This window comes from Lepidochelys olivacea (genome assembly GCF_965140295.1).
Source record: "Lepidochelys olivacea isolate rLepOli2 genome assembly, chromosome: 7".
Taxonomy (NCBI): Eukaryota; Metazoa; Chordata; order Testudines; family Cheloniidae; genus Lepidochelys; species Lepidochelys olivacea.
In genome coordinates, this window is record NC_140417.1 from 78,157,921 (window position 1) to 78,177,910 (window position 19,990).

The following is a 19,990-nucleotide window of genomic DNA, read 5'->3' on the forward strand; positions in this document are numbered from 1 at the left end:
TCAGGAGAGAAGAGGGCTATTTTTAGATGGTTTGCTGTTGCTTCTCTCTTTGAAAGCTGTAAACCATATGCAGGTAAATATGGCTAGCAACTAATTTATTTGCTACACCTAAAAACAAAACAAAGCCAGTGAAGGGATGTCTCTGCTTAACTTGGATACATGGCAAATGCATCTAGCTGAGCTAATCACCAGACCTTCTGCAACATACTTCTTTCTAAATTAACCTATTACTCCAGCCCAGGCCTACTCAAAACCACTGACAACAATAAAGTTGAAGCAGCTAAATGAACATGCCTAAATCCGCTCACTGTCTTAGCCACTAATATTCTTTTTAAAACAAGTGTTGGTGTTTAAAACAAATGGTTAGTGTTAGAGGTTTCAGATACTCAAGTAATAATTTAAATAAACTTGTGTCTCATTTCTGAGAACAAAAGTTCAGGACCTGGAACAGAAGAAAGGCTAGAACTAATGTTATTAAAATGGTTACCAACCAGATTTTTGTATTTGCAATCGATGATGCCTCTTCAGACTTCTAACAATACTTTAAGAGGCTAGCCAATTCATATGAAAAATGTGGGTGACTAGAGACTAGGTAAGGCCTCACTGGTGCCCAGTACTACTCTTTAAAATTCAGATACTTTTAAGACTATTGCTTATTGATACATGGACCAAATCATATACATTGTACTGAGTTGGAGCATGCTGGAATGAGCTTTCCAAGATTTTGTTTTGTCCTACTGGGTAAGATTTCTTGGAACAGGCCTGTTTTTAAACTAAAGCCAATAAACAGTCTTGCTAGTTTGAAACAAAGAAAACTGGAGGGTTTTTTAATGTTTCCCTTTAATGTTTAAAAAACAGTAGAACAGATTTATGAACCATGACTCTGGCTTCACTCTGACCTATGACACTAAAGAGTACCAGTATTCTGTCTTACCTTTTCATCCACAGAAACAACAGCCATTGAAGAGTTTTTTTAAAAATTCCTAATTACCACCATTGACGTACTTTGTTTAAATCACAAGCAAACTTAAAAGTGTTGGGAAATGTTACTGGGCAAACTACAAAAATTTAAAGATTATTTTTAAAATGACTATTTATTATGGGAACAGCACTTACAGATTATGTGAATGTGGAAAAACGTGGAATCAAAAAAGGGAGGTTACTTACCTGTAACTGGAGGTTCTTTGAGATATGTGGTCCCTATCTGTATTCCACTGAGGGTTACGTGCAAGTGCTATGCACCCGGGCTTTTAAAGTAGTATTGTTCAGCGGTCCGCACATGTGCCCCTGTATTGCCTTGTGGTTTCACCCAAGGCAATAAAGGTTGGGACAGACTGCCAGCATCTCCAGTTCCTTCTCCACTGCAGATTTATTAAATTTGCAGCAGAGGGGAAGGAGGATGGGATTGGAATACAGACAGGGACCACACACCTCAAATAACCTCCACATACAGGCAAGTAACCTCTCCTCGTTCTTCGCATGATGGTCTCTATGGTATTCCACTGAGGGTGATTGACAAGCAGTGTCTAGATAGGAGAAGGATGCGAGGAAGATGATGGAACTGTAAAATGGAGGCTCACTGTGCCGAATGAGGCGACTGTCGTGGAATCACATACTAGAGCGTAGTGGAAGGAAAAGATGTGTACCAAACTCCACGTGGCTACCTTACATATATCTGCAAGGGGCATGTCATGGAGGTTGATATTTGTGCTCTCGTTGAATGGGCCTGTATCCACCTGGTGGGGAGCATCCCAACAATTGATAGCAGCGCATAATACACCCAGAGACCCATTTAGAAATTCTCTGGGTGGAAATGACCTGCCCTTAAATTCTCTCTGTTATGGTGACAAATAGCCTTGGAGACTTCTGGAATGGCTTTGTCCTTTGGATGCAAAAGGCCAGGGCTCTACACACATCAAGGGAATGAAGTCATCATTCTTCATTAGAGGCCAGTGGTAAGGAGATGACTTCCAGTGGGATGGTGAGTATAGTGTCCATGTATTGGTGTATAGGAGAGTAGACCCCTTGCAGCCATAGCTGTAGTCCATCTGAGGAGAAGACCTTTCAACCCATAAGGTCTTACCTTCCCTGTCTGCCAGAATGGAGCGTGGGTGTTGTTTGGTCTGCTCCCACACAGCTTGTATCACCAAGGATTTTGGAGGCGGATGTGAAAATAGAAATTCTGACACATTAGTGGGGATGTAGTATCTTTTCTCAGCTGCCTTGGTGGTGTGCACGGGACCAAAATATGCCACACAGTTTGCGCCGGTTGAAGAATGGCCTCATTGATTGGTTGAGCCACCCTTGCTGGTACCAATGCATGCAGAATGTCTAGTAACTGATGTTGACTGTTCTACAGCTCTCCTCGTGGGATCTCAAGAGCACTGGCTATCCTCTGTACCAGCTCTTGAAACTGTCAGCAGTCGTCTGGTGGGGAGGAAGTTGTCGATGACACGGCAGCATCTGGAGACAACAAACTTAGTCTCTCCATATCCACCGGTATTGACTCACTGATTTGCCTGGTTCTGTCATCTAACCCCATTTCTGAATCTCTGCTGGACAAAGTTTGTGGGGACGAGATGGGGGAGTCCTCGAGGCAAACAGGACCGCTCTGAAGGCGAATACTGAGGCCACGAACTCCAATATAGCCAACCTGGTTGAGCTTGCTGCTGTTGAGCCTGTGCCCATGGAGCAGGGTACCAGCGCCAGGGATAAGGCAAAGTGGGGAACTGCCACAGTGCCGTCGGAACCCTTTGGTAGTCGTGCTTCGAGAGTGGGAGCGGCGGGCTGTGTCTAATGTTCACATCCTCAGAATTGGAAACCTCCACAAATGGCATTGCCAACAGAGCTATTAGAACGAGAGGTGTCAGAGTAGCATGTGGCAGAAGTAGTGGGGGATGATGGGGCCCTCTGAGCAAGTAAGCGCACCAGAGCACGGGGAGACCTCAGTCCCTCCAAGGCGAATAGCTCATGGGGGCCAGGAACACTTCCGAGTCTACCAGGCATCAGTGGTATCTGGACTATTGATGGGACCAGAACTGGTAAGGGCATCTGTCTCAGAACCAACGGTTCAAGGGAAGCTGGTGGAGCTGAAGTAGACAGAGTAAGAGAGTCTGGAATCAGTACAAATGGATTCAGTGAGTGGTGCAGCCTTTAGTTACTCTTGTGAACCTTGAAATGCATCATTCCTCTGTGGCTGGAAGTCATGGATGGTGCAATGTCCTTCTTGGACTTGGAGGAAGACTTACTGCTATGCTTATGCATGTGCTTCTGGGACTCATGACTGGGCCTTAGCACGGCGTCTGTAGCACTGATACCAGCAGAGCTGAACGGAGGTTCTGCGGTACAGGGAGGGTCTTTAGGGTGCTCAGGCCGATATACAGGGGGGTTCCCCGGCTAGGATCCAATTTTGGCCCCATGGCAGCCTCCATGAGGTTGAGTTGAAGAACTTGGCTTTCCCACATATAGGCAAGGAAGGAGAGGCAGATACTACATATGGATACGATGTGGGATTTCCCCAAACAGCACTGGTGCACATCACTGATGGAAAACGAGCAAGGGCACAAACCATATGTTTTAAATCCTGGCATATTTGGCATAATCCAGTATCCAGGCACGGATGGGTGGGGAGGAGGGATTGTTTGGCAGGAAAACCGCTGAAGCAGCATTCCAAGTCCTTAATCCTATCAGCTACTATGAAACTAGAAATTTTTAATAAAACAATAAAACAGTAACTATGAATGAGGATAAAATCAATTTTTCTAAAATTTGTTGAAAATGCCTCACTAAGGACAAGAGAGCAACAAAAGCTCCGACTTGGACCATGCAGCAGCGAGGAGGAACCGGAGACTCTGGCGGTCCGCCCCGCACTTTATCGCCTCGGGTGAAACCACAAGGCAATAGAAGGGCACATGCCAAACGACACTACTTTCAAAAGTTCTGGCTCCAGGCACATGCGCATAACCCTCAGTGGAATGTAATAGGGACCATCGCTCGAAGAAAACACTGTTCTGTGCCAAATTCAATTAGGTAAGCTCCTGCCAAGTGGCTAGTAAGCATTTAATGCCTTAGATATTGCACACACCTGTGCTTTACAGCAAGTGGGCAGAAAAGCTACTATAAGCATATACTATGGAAACAACAACAAATGAAAGACTCTGGACACTGGTTCATGAACGCAGAGTGGAGGGAAATCACTGTGCTAGATTTAACAGCAAAACAACTGTTTAACAGGATAAAACAGCCATCTTTTAAATGGAAAAACCTAGTACATTTTACTTTGTTTCTTCCAACATACAACAGAGTAGAACAGAATGTTGGGAGAACAGAGAGGTAATATACCCTTTTTCTAAGTCACTGTAGCATGAACATATATGATAGTAAGCTATGTACAGTGCTGGCTGCCTCAGTGTAAAATATTGAAGATATGAAATGTTCAGAATACAGCTATCAAGAGGATAGAAAGGTTGAGGAGTTGTGTATAATCAAAAAACAGAGCTGCAAGTGTATGGCTTGAGGGAAAAGGAGCTTAGGTAATTAGAGTTTACACATCTGAAAGAACAAGAACTGTGATACAGAGAAGGATAATTAGGAGTACCAGAAAAAAAGGTGTTTTAAAAAGTATAAAGGTATTTCTATTGGTAACAATGGTTCAAATATGGAATAGGAACCAAGGTAAGATGCAGAAGCTCCATCACTAAACACACTATTCACAATTAGGGCTATCAAATGATTTAAAAAATTAACTGCAATTAATCGTGCTGTTAATAATAGAAAACTATTTTCAAATATTTTGATTCAATTACAACACAGAATATGAAGTGCAGAGTGCTCACTTTATATTTATTTTTATTACAAATATTTGCATGGTAAAAAACAAAAGAAATAGTATTTTTCAATTCACCTAATACAACTGTAATGCAATCTCATCATGAAAGTTGAACTTGCAAATGTAGAATTATGTACAAAAAATAACTGCATTGAAAAATAAAACCAAACAACGTAAAACTTTAGAGCCTAGAAAGTCCACTCAGTCCTACTTCTTGTACAGCCAATTGCTCAGACAAACAAGTTTGTTTACATTAGCAGGAGATAATGCTGCCCATTTCTTGTTTACAGTGTCATCTGAAAGTGAGAACGGGTGTTCATCTGGCACTGTTATAGCTGCTGTCGCAAGACATTTACATGTCAGATGCGCTAAAGATTCACATGTCCCTTCATGTTTCAATCACCATTTCAGAAGACGTGTGTCCATGCTGATGGCGGGTTCTGCTCGATAACAATCCAAGGCAGTGCGGACCAATGCATGTTCATTTTCGTCATCTGAGTCAGATGCCACCAACAGAAGGTTGATTTTCCTTTTTGGTGGTTCAGGTTCTGTAGTTTCCACACCAGAGTGTTGCTCTTTTAAGACTTCTGAGAGCATGTTTCACACCTCATCCTTCTCAGATTTTGGAAGGCACTTCAGATTCTTAAACCTTGGGTCAAGTGCTGCAGCTATCTTTAGAAATCTCACATTGGTACCTTTTTGCATTTTGTCAAATCTGCAGTGAAAGTGTTCTTAAAATGAACATGTGCTAGGTCATCATCTGAGACAGCTAGAACATGAAATATATGGCAGAATGCGGGTAAAACAGAGCCGGAGACATACAATTCTCCCCCAAGGAGTTCAGTCATAAATTTAATTAATGCATTTTTTTTTTTAACAAGCATCGTCAGCATGTCCTTTGGAACGGTGGCCAAAGCATGAAGAGGCATACAAATGTTTAGCATATCTGGCACATAAATACCTTGCAACGCCAGCTACAAAAGTGCCATGTGAATGCCTGTTCTCACTTTCACGTGACATTGTAAAAACAATCTCTCGTAAATGTAAACAAACTTATTTGTCTTAGCGATTGGCTGAACAAGAAGTAGGACTGAGTGGACTCGTAGGCTCTAAAGTTTTACATTGTTTTGTTTTTTAATACAGTTATGTAACAAAAAGAACTACATTTGTAAGTTGCATTTCACAATAAAGAGATTGCACTACAGTACTTGTATGAGGTGAATTGAAAAATACTATTTCTTCTGTTTATGATTTTTACAGTGCAAATATAGGTAATCAAAAATAATAATATAAAGTGAGCACCGTACTTTGTATTCTGCGTTGAAATCAAAATAAATACATTTGAAAATGTAAAAAAACATCCAAAAATATTTAATACATTTCAATTGGTATTCTATTGTTTAACAGTATGATTAAAATTGCAATTAATCTCAATTTTTTTTTTTTTAGTTAATTGCACAAGTTATTCAGAATAACTATTCACAATATGTTCTGTAAGGCACTCGGATATTCAGTAGGGACAGTACTGAGTACTGCACAAAAGGTGGACTAGAGGTCTACTAGGTTTTTCCCACCTTAAAACCTCTAATCATTACATTAATAGTTTTTTTCATTTAATATTAAAGAATTAAGATTTCCAACAGCAGTATTAAAATATATCAAGTGTGCTTGGCACCCACAAATCTCACTAAAGTCAAAGAGAACAGAAGGTACTGTGTACCTTTGAAAATTAGGCCACTTCTATTTATATAAATTATGGGGCCTAACTTTAAGCACCCCAATTTGAAAACCTCAGTCAAAATATTTGTCAACTATTCTACACTACACGGTGTGCAGTTGTGGTGTTCCACCTGCTGATTACCACCATGTACGTTTTCTCATGTCTGTTTAAAAAAGAAATCGATTATGTAGCTTGTAAAAAATAGTCGATTTTTGCAGCAGTGTGGTGATGAAGTAATACCTGTTCATGTAGTTAAGGTCAGAATCAGGACCCAAGGCTGATGTACATGATGTGAATTCACTCCTGCATTCTGATTTTCTCTTGAAATGAAAGTTATGTTCCACATGGACATATATTGAACTACTCATATCTTAGCAATTTTCTAAAGTTCTACAAGATTTTTTAGCCTACAAGAAACACAATTAAGAAAAAATAGCTTACAGTATGATTGGGTCAGTGAATGAAAGGGATTCAGGGTTGTCTTCTTCTTGCAAAGAGTTGATTTTCTTTCCAGTAGCTTTACCAATGGATGTCTTAAATTTGTTGGCTAGCTTCTTAGGAGTGTTTGTTATAGTTGAAGATTGGTCTGTACAGCAACTATACACTTCAAACTTTACTTGGAAGTCTGGCCCCGCTTCATCACTGAAAACAATTTTTTTGGATAATTTGTGAATTAACTGAGTACAGAATGAAAGTACAATAATGTATACTGTTCATCAAGGCAAAGAATTCCATTAGATTGCCAGAACAAATTGTGTGTTAAAATGGAATTAAGGACAAGAGTATGTATCAGCAATTTAAGAATAGAAATTATAGTGATGTTATAATTATCCCATAAACAATCATTATAAAAACACAGGAAATTCAAAGTTTAGACTAAAACGTGAGAAAGCCAAATGTATTATGGAAATGCAGATAAGGCATCCAAACGAACAAGCAACATGATACGCTGTACCAGTACATACACCTCAGTAACAAATATATCTCAATCCACTTGAAGCTGAAGTTCAAGTTTGTTTGAGAGTATGACTGTAAGGAATTAAATATGTGCATCACAGAAAGTTGTGTGTGAAATTAATAAAGATTTTGTTGCAGTGCATAAATGAGTTTGAATATTACCATGTTTGGCTGCAAAGGCATGTAAGTTGCTGTGAATATTAATACTGGCCTACCTGATTTTTAGTCATTGCATTAATAGCAAGGACACTTGGGCAATCTAAAACGGTTAAGTTTTTTGTGAAGGATTACAAAACGCTTGGGCTTTTCATACAATTTAATTTTAAACTCCCAATGCTGAAACTTTAGATTAGATTCACAAGGCAAAAAATGGATAAATATTCTGAATGCTAAAAAGTGACATTTCTATTCATTATCAAAATTTCAATTTTTTAAAAATACAGCATTTCTAAGTGATGGTTACCAAAGTCTAGATTTGTAAATGAAACTACATGAATAGTAAAAAAGTGTATAATAAAATAAATTAATTATTCTTAACACACTGAGATTGTTTGGTTTAAACTATGCCTTTAGATTAGTTTCTCCAAAGGCCCTGCATTCTCTAATGTGGCTTTGCTATATGTATCAACAACAGCTGAATGAATTGAAATGTTCTCTCGAGTTGTTAGACAGAAACCTGGGCAATTAAGGAGTTGGCTTATGATGATCTACAAATATTTTTAAGTAGTTTTTTGCCCTACTTTTTTATGCTTCATAAAGATAAAGATTTTATAAAAATTCTTTAACCTTTGAAACATCTGGAATATCAAAACAGTCTTCTGTGGTTTGCTGCAAGACTTACTACAGGTCTATTGTTAGCTCTCCTACCCTTTAATGGGTGGAGTTAAATCTTTGCCTTACATATTCATTTGAACAGGTGTTAACAAAAAACATTCTTAAAGTCTGTTTAGAAATCCCTTTCCTTCTCAACTTCTCAGTTTTCAGTCTATCAGCTTTTGTTTTAACTAGTTCTTGAGTTACCAGAGAGCTTCCAGGGTAGATATGATTCAAATATTTAATTAAAAACGAGGGGAAAAAACCACTAAGTGCCTCACAACCTTTCTTTATAAGTTAAAAACACACAAAGGAATACAAGCCCAATTCCTCCTCCACCTTTAATGGGCGGTGAATAACTTCCTGTCCAGTTTTCACAACGAGAAGGATGGTGGCTGTGGCACAGGCTCATGAAGGTGCAGTGGAAGACCAAGCAGAGAGTTTGTTTGTTTTTCAGTACCTAGTGGCAATAAGAAGGTGAACTATGGGATCCCTGAAAAAAAATATGATAGCTGCCTTATGTGGTGATTGTATCCAACATTTTAAGTATTAATGTTTCTCGTTTACATGAAGTTCTGTAAAATACTTTCAGTTTTAATGCATTAATTTAATTACACACACACGCACACACACAGCAGCCCCACTCATTTAAATCACAGTAAAACATTTCTGAATATGACACAATGGAAAAGGCATATAGTTCAAGTGATCTAGCTAAATATAGCATCACTATAGGAGCCCAAATTCCTTGGGTAAAGAGAAGGATTCACCACCCATCCAAGTCATCAGAAGAACTTCCATTTATTTCAGTAGCTATTGGATCAAGACGTATGTACATATCACATCATGTCTTGTTTCATAAGAAAAAGACAAAAGTTAACATGTTTACTTTGTTCAACAAAACTTGATACTCACAATATGGTTACATTTTCAAAACAGATATCAGTTATTGCCTTATCCACAATAACCATGTCTGTATCAAAAACCTCAGCTCCCATTTTGAATAAGCAAAAAATTGCATAGCGCGGTGATCCTGGGGAAGAACCAAAGAAATGTTTTAGCAGAGACGTTATGTAACACAACGTTAAAGTTTTCCTGTAAATGAAGACATTGAAATGAGTTTCAAATGAAATTTAACTTGAATCTATGATGCGTTATCAAAGAATTCTTGTAATCATAAATTATACATCCTAGAGTGTTATGCATTTTGTAGTTGAACCATCAAAGCTGCTGCATCTGCTAAGCAACATTTCTAGAAAGAAAAGTTAATTTCAACCTCTACTCAAGCATTCCTTTCTACAGGCATCTATAATATTTGCTAATAATTTCAAATACTTCAGTAAAAAGTATTTGTGCTCAATAAGATCAATTAAAACCAAACCAAAACAGCTGAACACCAGAGTGTATACCATATTATGAATGCACTAATGGATTAGAGTATTTTGCCATACTAAGCCCCTCTGACCCTATTGAAAACAAAGTGAAATCAATGCCAGGTGACAGCTGGAACAGATTTAGGGTTAATCTCCATTACATAGCGAAGTGCATGCATTTGTGAAGACTACCAAATAATCCACTCAACGCCAACAGAGAGAACTTTCATTTAAATCCTTCTCTGGTAAAGGCATCTCCCACCAAATATGCTTTCAAATTCAGGAAAAAAGATACAACAAGTTTATTCAGAATTATTTCAGCTGTTAGTCAACTTAGTGGTGCCACTTTTCTATTTCTTCCTCTGAAGTTTCAATCTTCCTCTCTCAAAAGCATCTCCAACATCCACCTAAACTACAGTATTAGAATTTCATTCAGCTCAGATACGCCCAGGCTTCTCCACAGCACTTTCTCAGTAGTAGCAATTTAAATGAATAGAAACTGCATAATTCTAACCTATTTTAAATGGCTACCACCACTGCCTTCAGGGTAAGAGTTACTGTGCAGTAGTGCAGATAGTACATAGTTCTGCAAAATTCTCTCAAAAAGATATAGTGAAAAGGAGGGTCTCCACTCCGTGTCCAATTTAAACTTTGATAAACATTACCTGTTTATATAACAGTTCAATAAAATCTAACATACTTTCTTTATTGTTGAAGTGATCAGAGCCTTTCCACATTAATGGTATGCGAATATCTAAAGAAGAAAAGGAAAAATTAAGTTATAAGCAACAGTGTAGACCTGCGGTCCAAATAAAACACAGAATATTTCTGGTCTGTTTTTCTACCGTTCTATTTCTGGCCATAGTATGGCCTACTCTTTCGATCCAACAAATAGCATAACTAATTCAATCACTACCACTAATGCCAAAAGAAACTTCATAACTTAACTAGCTCAATATGAAGTGTCATTCTCCTTTAGAAATGTTTTATCCCAGCATAGTTCATAATCTTATTTAAGAATATCTGAAATAACATCTCCAAGTGGCTGCTGGAATGTGGCTCTGAGTGATATTTAAGTCCATTTTACAGTGAAGATATGTTACGTGAAATACTCTTGCTATGTTTGTGCTGGTAACCACTCATTTTGCTACAAGACAGACAAACCCTCTATATTTAAAGCTAACTGGGAGAAGTTTGTGTGGCAAGTGCTTATTCTTGCCTTGCCAGTCATTGAACAAATACCACTTGCAATTACATACCAAGTTTGGATCACCTTTGACACAAAAATTAAAAAAAGCTTTTTAGTAGGACTGTTGATTAATCGCAGTTAACTGATTCGATAACTCAAAAAAATTAATCGCAATTTAAACCATTAATTGCAATTTTAATTGTGCTGTTAAATAATAGAATACCAATTGAAATTTATTAAATATTTTGGATGTTTTTCTACATTTTCATATATATTGTATTCTGTGTTGTAACTGAAATCAAAGTGTATATTATTTTTGTTTACAAATATTTGCACTGTAAAAATGATAAAATAGTATTTTTCAGTTCACCTCATATAAGTACTGTAGTGCAATCTCTTTGTCGTGAAAGTGCAACTTACAAATATAGATTTTTTTTTTGTTTGTTACATGACTGGAATCAAAAAACAAAACAATGTAAAACTTCAGAGCCTACAAGTCCACTCAGTCCTACTTCTTGTTCAGCCAATTGCTAAGACAAATAAGTTTGTTTACATTTAAGGGAGATATTGCTGCCCTCTTCTTATTTACAGTGTCACCAGAAAGTGAGAACAGGCATTTGCATGGCATTTTTGTAGCTGGCATTGCAAGGTAATTATGTGCCAGATATGCTAAACATTCATATGCCCCTTCATGCTTCGGCCACCATTCTAGGGGACATGCTTCCATGCTAATGACGCTCATTAAAAAAAAATAATGTGTTAATTAAATTTCTGACTGAACGCCTTGGGGAGAATTGCAGGTCCCCTGCTCTGTTTTACCCACATTCTGCCATATATTTCCTGTTATAGCAGTCTCGGATGATGACCCAGCATATGTTGTTCATTTTAAGAACACTTCACTGCAGATTACACAAAACACAAAGAAGGTACCAATGTGAGATTTCTAAAGATAGCTACAGCACTTGACCCAAGGTTTAAGAATCTGAAGTGCCTTCCAAAATCTGAGAAGGATGAGGTGTGAAACATGCTTTCAGAAGTCTTAAAAGAGCAACACTCTGATGTGGAAACTACAGAACCTGAACCACCAAAAAGGAAAATCAACCTTCTGCTGGCGGCATCTGACTCCACCAACATCCAAAAATAATAAATGGTGTTCTATTATTGGTTAACAGTGTGATTAATCGTGATTACTTTTTTTAATCACTTGACAGCCCTTTTTAGTTAAAAGAAAAAGTTACCTTTTACTTTATAACCATATTAAAGGGCTAAAGGCAGAGCAGCTTAATTCTTCTAAGTCACTTGCTTTTGGTAATTAACAATGGAGCTGGTATTTCTTTAAACCAACTTCTTATTTCATCTTCCCTGATAAGTTCAATTTTATCTGACACTGGCAGACAGCAGTGCCTATTGTTATTTATAGATTTATTCCTCAAATACATGCCACGTGAAGTGAACTCTATAAAACAAAGTTGGCTCCAGAAGTACAATACGGCAACTTTATAAAGAGCATGCAATATTTAGGTGACTTGAGATGGCATCAGTGAACGGCATTAGTGCAAATATGCTAGCTTTCATTAAAAAAATCTTTAACATCTTTTTATATAGGAATTTTACTAGCTGTGGAATTGGTCTGTACAGAAAGTATACAGAAAAAATACACAGATACTTCTGCAGCAAGTCCCATTAGTCAGTTATTCCCAGAGGACTTTTCATCCAAGGTTTCTTGTTGTTTTCATTGGACCAGCAGTAAGGTTGTTATAAAGTGTTTGATTTGTTCAGTACGTATGTTATCTAGACCAGCAGCTTTGCCATTCTTCAGGGTGTTATTCTGGAGGTTAATTTGGTCATTTTACATTGTGCCTCAAAATTGTAAGTTTCCTGCTCTTCTTGCTACTCAAGCTGGATCTTGGGTTGTCTGTTTGGTGCCCTGCTATTTTCTAGGAGTTGGTGTACAACCTGGTCTTCAAGAACATTGTATTGTTGCTCTGCCTTTCTTGGGTCATTGTTAAGCTTCCAGATGGTAATCCATGCTTTCTTGCTGCTATGGGTCGTATCCGTACTCTCAATAAGATTCTGCCATGACTTCCGTTTTTCCTCCATTAGTGCAGAGACCAGTTCTTCACAATTGTCGTCCGTGCACATTTTGGCTATCAGGTTGTGTTTTGCACACCAGAGCCCTTTGACATTTGCTGATATTATTGTCAGTGCTGGCCTTGATGAGGACCATTTTGAATGACATTGACACTGCTTTGATGTTCAGGTACAGTCAGTCGGTTATGTTGATGACTGAGTTGGTCTGCACGCATAGAAATACTTTGGTTAGATTGTAGTCATAGGTGTTCAGCATGATTTACAGATTTAGAGAATCTAGCCACCAGACTAGCTGACATTTGGACTGACCAAATCAAACACTTCGGACCAGCAACAAAGACCTGGTTGCTTAAGTTGTTTAACATGTGCTCAGTCACACACAAAGCAATGAGCATGTGTTGTGACACTCCTGAAGCTACAGAAGGATGCAATGGAGCTGGTATTTCTGAAGAAATTCAGGCCTATATCACTATTATCACCTCTGCAAACTGTACAAGCATCACATCTTAAATCATCTACCACCAGTTGCTGAAAAGCACCTAATCCCAGAGTAAGGTGGAGTCTACCCAGGAAAATCATGCACGGGAAAAGTGCTAAACATCAGCCAATACATCAAAGATGGCCTTGAAAAGGATATGGTAGCAGGCACTGTGTTTGTTGTCCTATCAGCAGGATATGACATAATGAATTACTGAAGGCTCCTCTCTAAAAAATACAACATGCTGAAAGATCACCACTTTGTATAACTGGTTCAATCTCTATTAGAGCACTGATGTTCTTACATTGAACTACGCAGGAAGCAGAGTTTATAGCAGCAAAAGAAAATGGCCTACCACAAGCAAGCATACTCTTGCCAGTACTCTTCAACATCTACACAAATGATCAACTGTTCCAGCTCAACACAAGAAGTTTTATCTATGCCAATGATCTATATGTTGCTGTCCCAGCCAAGGATCTCACCCTGATGTAAGCTACATTAATATCAGCACCATCTGGGCGCTTAGTCTATTACACTAGGAACTAGTTGCATGCCAACACAGCCAAAACACAAGCGAGTCTCTTCCATCCTCAGCATCTGAGGCCAATATACAGCTCATCATCATTTGGAATGGGGTACCGCTTGCTCAACACTGAAATCCTGTCTACCTTGGAGTGACGCTATACGGTACTCTCTCCTTCAAGGCACACATGAAGACGACAAAAGGCAAAGTTAGTGCCCGGAACAACATACTCAGTAAACTTGCAAATTCAAAATGGGGAACCAACCCAGCAACACTAACAGCCACTGCACTTGCACTTTGCTATTTGACAGCTGAATACGCAGGTCCAATGTGAGAAAGGTCAGCTCACACAAAGAACCTGGACCATGTGCTGAATTAACAGCTACATCATATGATGCCTAAAACAAATAGCTTCTGTGGCTATTAGGAGAGCAGACATCTGCTTCATGGTCATAGCAGTTAGTTGCCTGAAATCTCGGAAAAGCTTCCTAACTGCAACAGAATCACTTAAAAAAAACGCTGACAGCTGAACAAGTGGAAATGTGGCTCAAATGGCTCAACATACCCAATGAAGATGCCAAATACCCATCTACATTGCCAAACACCTTCCCGCAGGTGCAGAAAAAGATTGGTTAACCTGAAGATGTTTAAAATGACTCCGATCAAGAGCTGACAGGTCAAAAGTCAATATGCAGAAGGGAAGCTATTCCAACTACCTAGACACACATGACTGAGGTGAACTGCAAACCACAGAACATCTGTGGGTCTTCTGGCTCCTGGAGGAACTGTGCACCAGAAAGATCTCACCAGGATTACAGATCAGGCCATATCACGTGCCCAACACTGGAAAAATCTATGGTTGTGGTAAAGGGACACAAGATGAACCAGAATAACTGTAGAAAGAGTTTCAGGAGTTACATTAAATTCAAATGTTTACATTTAGGCAAGATTAAGGTGTGATTCACAATATTAAGTGTCACAATGGCGGAGCTTTACAGGCTCATCTATTTTTAAGTGTGTACAGGAGACCTGATGAATTTTCTTTCAGTCTTTAAGGTGCCACCGGAATCCCCATGGTTTTTGTGGATACAGATTAACACGGCTACCCCTCTGATACAGTGGATGGTGAGTATACAATTTTAGATGATCCTAACTTTTAAAAATCAATGCCAAATACCTCAAACTAAGCCAAGACACTTTCTGAAATTGCCTTTCAGTTTCAAAATTTCAGTCATTCTAGCTGTCTAAAAGTAAAGGTTTTTAAAATAAGAAAAGTGTTTTTGTCCATTTTCCTTTTATTCATTCAAAAAGCTACAGGAATCTCTCAAATTTAAAAAAAACCTGAGCATGGAAAATTTCAGCCTTAAAAGACAAAAGGTCTAAAAGTTATAATATATGGAAATGGAGTTACAGTAGAAAAGTTTTTGAAACTTTAACATAGAAAGTCATGAATGACTGCTACGTTGGCTAACAATTAAGAGTACTTTTGTATGCCTCCTTCGACATTATGAAAGATGAAAAATTTACGCCTTAATCAGAAAAAGTCATCAGGATATAGACACTCAATTACTTGAACAAGTTTAAAATGATACTTGTAAACCATTTATCAAAAATTCAGATCAATTTTCACACATTTTAATTTCAGTTACAATTAGCTGTAAATCCATATGGATTTAAATTAGATACATTCATGTAGTACAATTAATCAGTTTTAAATCCAAGGATTCCTTTTGACATTTTATTTATAGATCATTATAAAAACAGACCTTTAAATTACAGTTATGCTTTTTGATCAACATTTAATTTATTGTCTGCTGACAAAGTAATTGGTAAAACAGATAAATTATATAGTTTATTCATGCAAGGGGGATTTAAATGCATGAAAACAATATAAAAGCAAGAAAAAATTATGGATAACGAATGTATTCCCCACTCCATGCTGAGATAAAGCTGCTACCCTTCTGAGTCTATTCTATGTGCCCTAGCATCCAACAAAATGATTAGAAGATTCCATTAAGCCTTGGTGACAGAACAGCATATTTCACACACCCCAAAAAAGAAAAGACAAATTTAACTTACTTTTAAACTGTCTCTACTGTAATAAAAAATAGAGTCATTGTAACTTGTGTTTTTTTGGTGTTTATTGCTCATTTAAACAGTGATTTAGAAAAAGCATTGTCAATGTCTACCAGATTTTCGCAGGCACCAGCAGCAACCACACTATGAACCAACCTAAGTCATGGTTAAGGATACAAGTCAGTCACGGATTCCGTGATTTTATGAGATCTCTGTGACTTCCTGAAAATTTCAATAATTCAGCCCTGCGACACTGGGGCTCCAGCTTCGGGGCTCCAGCTTCAGCCCCATGGCGCTGGCTTCAGTAAATCCATGATTTATTGTTCATTGCCCATGTCCTGTCCATGACTTAATAACAATACCCATGCCAAAATCATAGCCTTAGTCATGGCATAAGGTCAACAGAGTAGCACATGTTTACACTAAGGCTAAAGCTGGCCCAACATGTACACGTGCTTGTTTAGGTACAGAACCTACAGTATAACCTTTTTAAAAATGCGTTCAGTAACTGAACACTTGATTCATCAAGTCGGAAGAACCTCAATTCCTATCATAAAATTTTGAAAGATACATTTGGAATCTAACATTTCAGTTTCCCTGTACTTATCTTGTGTCAAATCATGTCAAAAATCAGTGGTGCATCCGAAAATTGAGGATAATACTACCTCACTACTCCGCAGGAGTGTTTTGAGAATAAATAAAGGATTGTGAAGCACTTTGAGATGTACTGATGAAGTGTTAAATAAAAGTTAAGTATTATTACAGTAGATGCTCATCAGTAGCAACATATTGGTGCCCTTTTGTTATGTTGCTCCTAAGTGGCTGTTGCTGTTATGGGAATTGTTCACAATTCACAGTAGGGAAAGTGCTCCCAGGGAAAATGTTGCTCCTAAGCAGTGGTTGCTCTTACAAGGTGTTGCTGGAAACAAGTGTCTACTGTATTGTATAATAAGATCCTACAGATTTCATGATAGGATCATGTAGAAGTTGGGCTATGAGGGATCACGGAAAACATTTTTAAAAACTCCTAACAAATCCTATTCACTTTCAAAGGGATTCGGGCACTTTTGAAATTTTTATCCCAAGACTTGAACTCATGTATTTTTAAGTAAATGAATATATTTACCTTTCAAATGTGTATAAGCGTTTAGGCAAATACAAAAGCATTCCATAATATGAAAGTCCTTCAAAGTAGTAGGAAGATCTTGGGTGGGGTTTTCAACCCCCCCCCCCCCAAATTACTAAAGAGCACGGGTTCCACTGAAAGGCAACAGCTTATCCTCCTAAATCAGGGGTCGGCAACCTTTCAGAATTGGTGTGCCGAGTCTTCATTTATTCACTTTAATTTAAGGTTTTGCGTGCCAGTAATACATTTTAATGTTTTTTAGAAGGTCTCTCGCTATAAGTCTATATATTATATAACTAAACTATTGTTGTATGTAAAGTAAACAAGGTTTTCAAAATGTTTAAGAAGCTTCATTTAAAATTAAATTAAAATGCTGATCTTATGCTGCCGGCCCACTCAGCCCGCTACCAGCCTGGGGTTCCATTCACCTAGGCCAGCAGCAGGCTGAGCGGGGCCTGTGGCCAGGACCCCGGCTGGCAAGGGGCCGACAGCCAGAACTCCAGGGGCTGGGACCCCAGACCAGCAGTGGGCTGAGTAGCTCAGCCAGCTGCCACTCAGCCCGCTGCTGGTCTGGGATCCTGGCCCTGCCCACATAGAACAGGTACCTACCTTCTCCCTGGTTCGAGCCCATTCTCTTCCTCTCTCTCTGCACTGAGCTGAGGGTGGGAGTGCAGGGCCTGGCCAAGAGCTAGAATGAGGGAGGGGGCTCAGGGTTGGGGCAGGAGGTTTGGGTGTGGAGTGCTTACCTGGGCAGCTCCCATTTGGTGCAAGGGGTGCAAGTGGGAATGAGGGTGTGTGTGTCCAGGAGCTCCCGTTTAGTGGTCAGGGTGAGGGTGAGAATGTGGGGCATGAGGTGTGGGGGGGGGGGCTGGGTATGTGTGGGGGGTGCAGGAGTCAGGAATGGGGTCGTGGGGGGGGTGTAGGGAGCTGGGAGTGTGTGTGGGGGTGTAGGGGTCAGGGAAGAGGGCTGGGGGTGTGGGCTAGGGTCATGGAGATGCTCCCAGCCCCCTGCCCAGAGCGGCTCATGGCAGGGGGCTGGAGGGGATATGCACCCCTTCCCCAAGGCCCAGTCCCCACCTCTTCTCCGCCTCCTTCCCGAAGCGGCGAGTGCGCTGCGGCTCCGCTTCTGCCCCTCCCTCGCAAGGGCCATCAGCTCATCGGCGGCAGGGAGGGAGAGGAGGAGGGACAGGAACCCAGCACGCTGGGGGAAGAGGTGGAGGAGGGAAGAGCTTGCCTGCCCTGCAGCAGCAGCCTCGGACCAAGCTTCTTCACCCTGCCCCCGCAGGGGGGTGGAGAAGAGCGGGCTGGGGTGGGCAGGATTTTTAACAGCACGCTCCTGCCTGCCAGGGTCCTGGACCCGGCCCCGCTCAGCCCGCTGCCAGCCTGGGTTCAACAGCGGGCTGAGTGGGGCCAGCGGCTGGGACCTGGCAGGCAGCAGCATGCCATTAAAAATCAGCTCGCTTGCCATCGGTTGTCGACACCTGTCCTAAACCATCTAGGCATTTTTTAAAATCTCACCTTGTTTGTATATTTGGCCAAACGAAAAACACTGTCCAATCATATATACTGTGTAATGACTGAGAACTGCTAATATATATAATTTATTCGATTTTTCTAGATTTACAACAAAATGCAACCCAGTTGCGTACCTGATATGGCAACCTTTCCTCTACATGCTGCACGCTCTTTAGTCCGAACATCTGAACACCTGCCAAAAGAAACAGAAGACTTGGAATAATGTACTTTTACCTCTAAAAGCAAGCTTTTGAACAACATTAGCAGTTTTTAAAACTTCCACAACTGAACAGGTTTAAGATGAAAGTTTCACATGTGTTCAGTCCAGATGCTTTTCTTTAAAGAAGAATTTGGCTACCTTTGGTTGTAGAGGCGCCCCTGCTTAAGTTGTTCGGTTTGGTGTATTCTTGAAGGAAGATATTGTAAACTTCCCTAATTTCACAGAGGATTGGATCCTTAAACCATGTAAACTGGACATTAAAGGGTAAGTGAGCAGATCTGTCTTCCCTGCATTTTCCAACTCCAAGAGAATCTAGTTATGTCTATTGCTTCTCCCTTTCCTTCACACACGCACACACACACACACAAGTGAAGAGACTATAATTTACTTTCTCCATTTGAGCATATTAAAAGTTGCAGAGATAAACATTTCCTCCTCAACTAACAGACGTTCTTATTTCCAAGTGCTGTGTTTTCTGGGTGATAATTAATATGCAGATTACCTGAGGTTTTGATAAGGGAAAAACTCTAATTAATACACCTTGAAATGAACCTAGAAACAAATCAGGAGCCAATACAATCTCTGAAGCATGTGAAGTGTTCCCTGAGAGAACCACCACTAAGTATGGGGCCAGCCATATTCTGTACTAACTAAAGTTTCCAAGGTGTCTTCAAAAGGTAGTCCCATGTAAATCATAGTGGAGTGGACCAATTTGGAGGTAACAAAGGAATGAACAGTAGTGAGCGCCACATCCATTTGCAACCTCTCTTATCTCCTGGCCAAGTTAAGTTAACAGTTCCTAGTCACTACTGATATCTGGGCATCCAGAAGCAGCTAGGACACCTAGACTGTAAATCTAAGTAAGAAGAGGTCAGCACATCACTCATTTGAGAGAGCAGAAGTCACTTCCACAATTACAACCAATTGCCTCCCATAGCCCTCAGGCACCACCAGTCTTACCTGGATTAAATCTCAGCCAAATGCCAGACACTGGTACAGATGATTGACTGCATTATGACCTTCAACAAAGCAGAGACAAAATCCAAGGCCTGGTCTATACTACATTGGTATACTTATATCA

General features: G+C 39.7%; 1 protein-coding gene across 1 annotated transcript in view; it reads right to left on the reverse strand.

The window, feature by feature from the left end:
- Window positions 1-19,990, reverse strand: part of RTKN2 (rhotekin 2) — a 64,067-nt gene that overhangs the window by 27,583 nt on the left and 16,494 nt on the right. The window contains exons 3-6 of the mRNA XM_084633946.1: window positions 18,824-18,882; window positions 10,392-10,445; window positions 9,234-9,351; window positions 6,990-7,190 (exon numbers count right to left, since the gene is read on the reverse strand). Coding sequence (XP_084490072.1) covers window positions 6,990-7,190; window positions 9,234-9,351; window positions 10,392-10,445; window positions 18,824-18,882 — 432 coding nt within the window. The remainder of the gene's footprint in view (window positions 1-6,989; window positions 7,191-9,233; window positions 9,352-10,391; window positions 10,446-18,823; window positions 18,883-19,990) is intronic.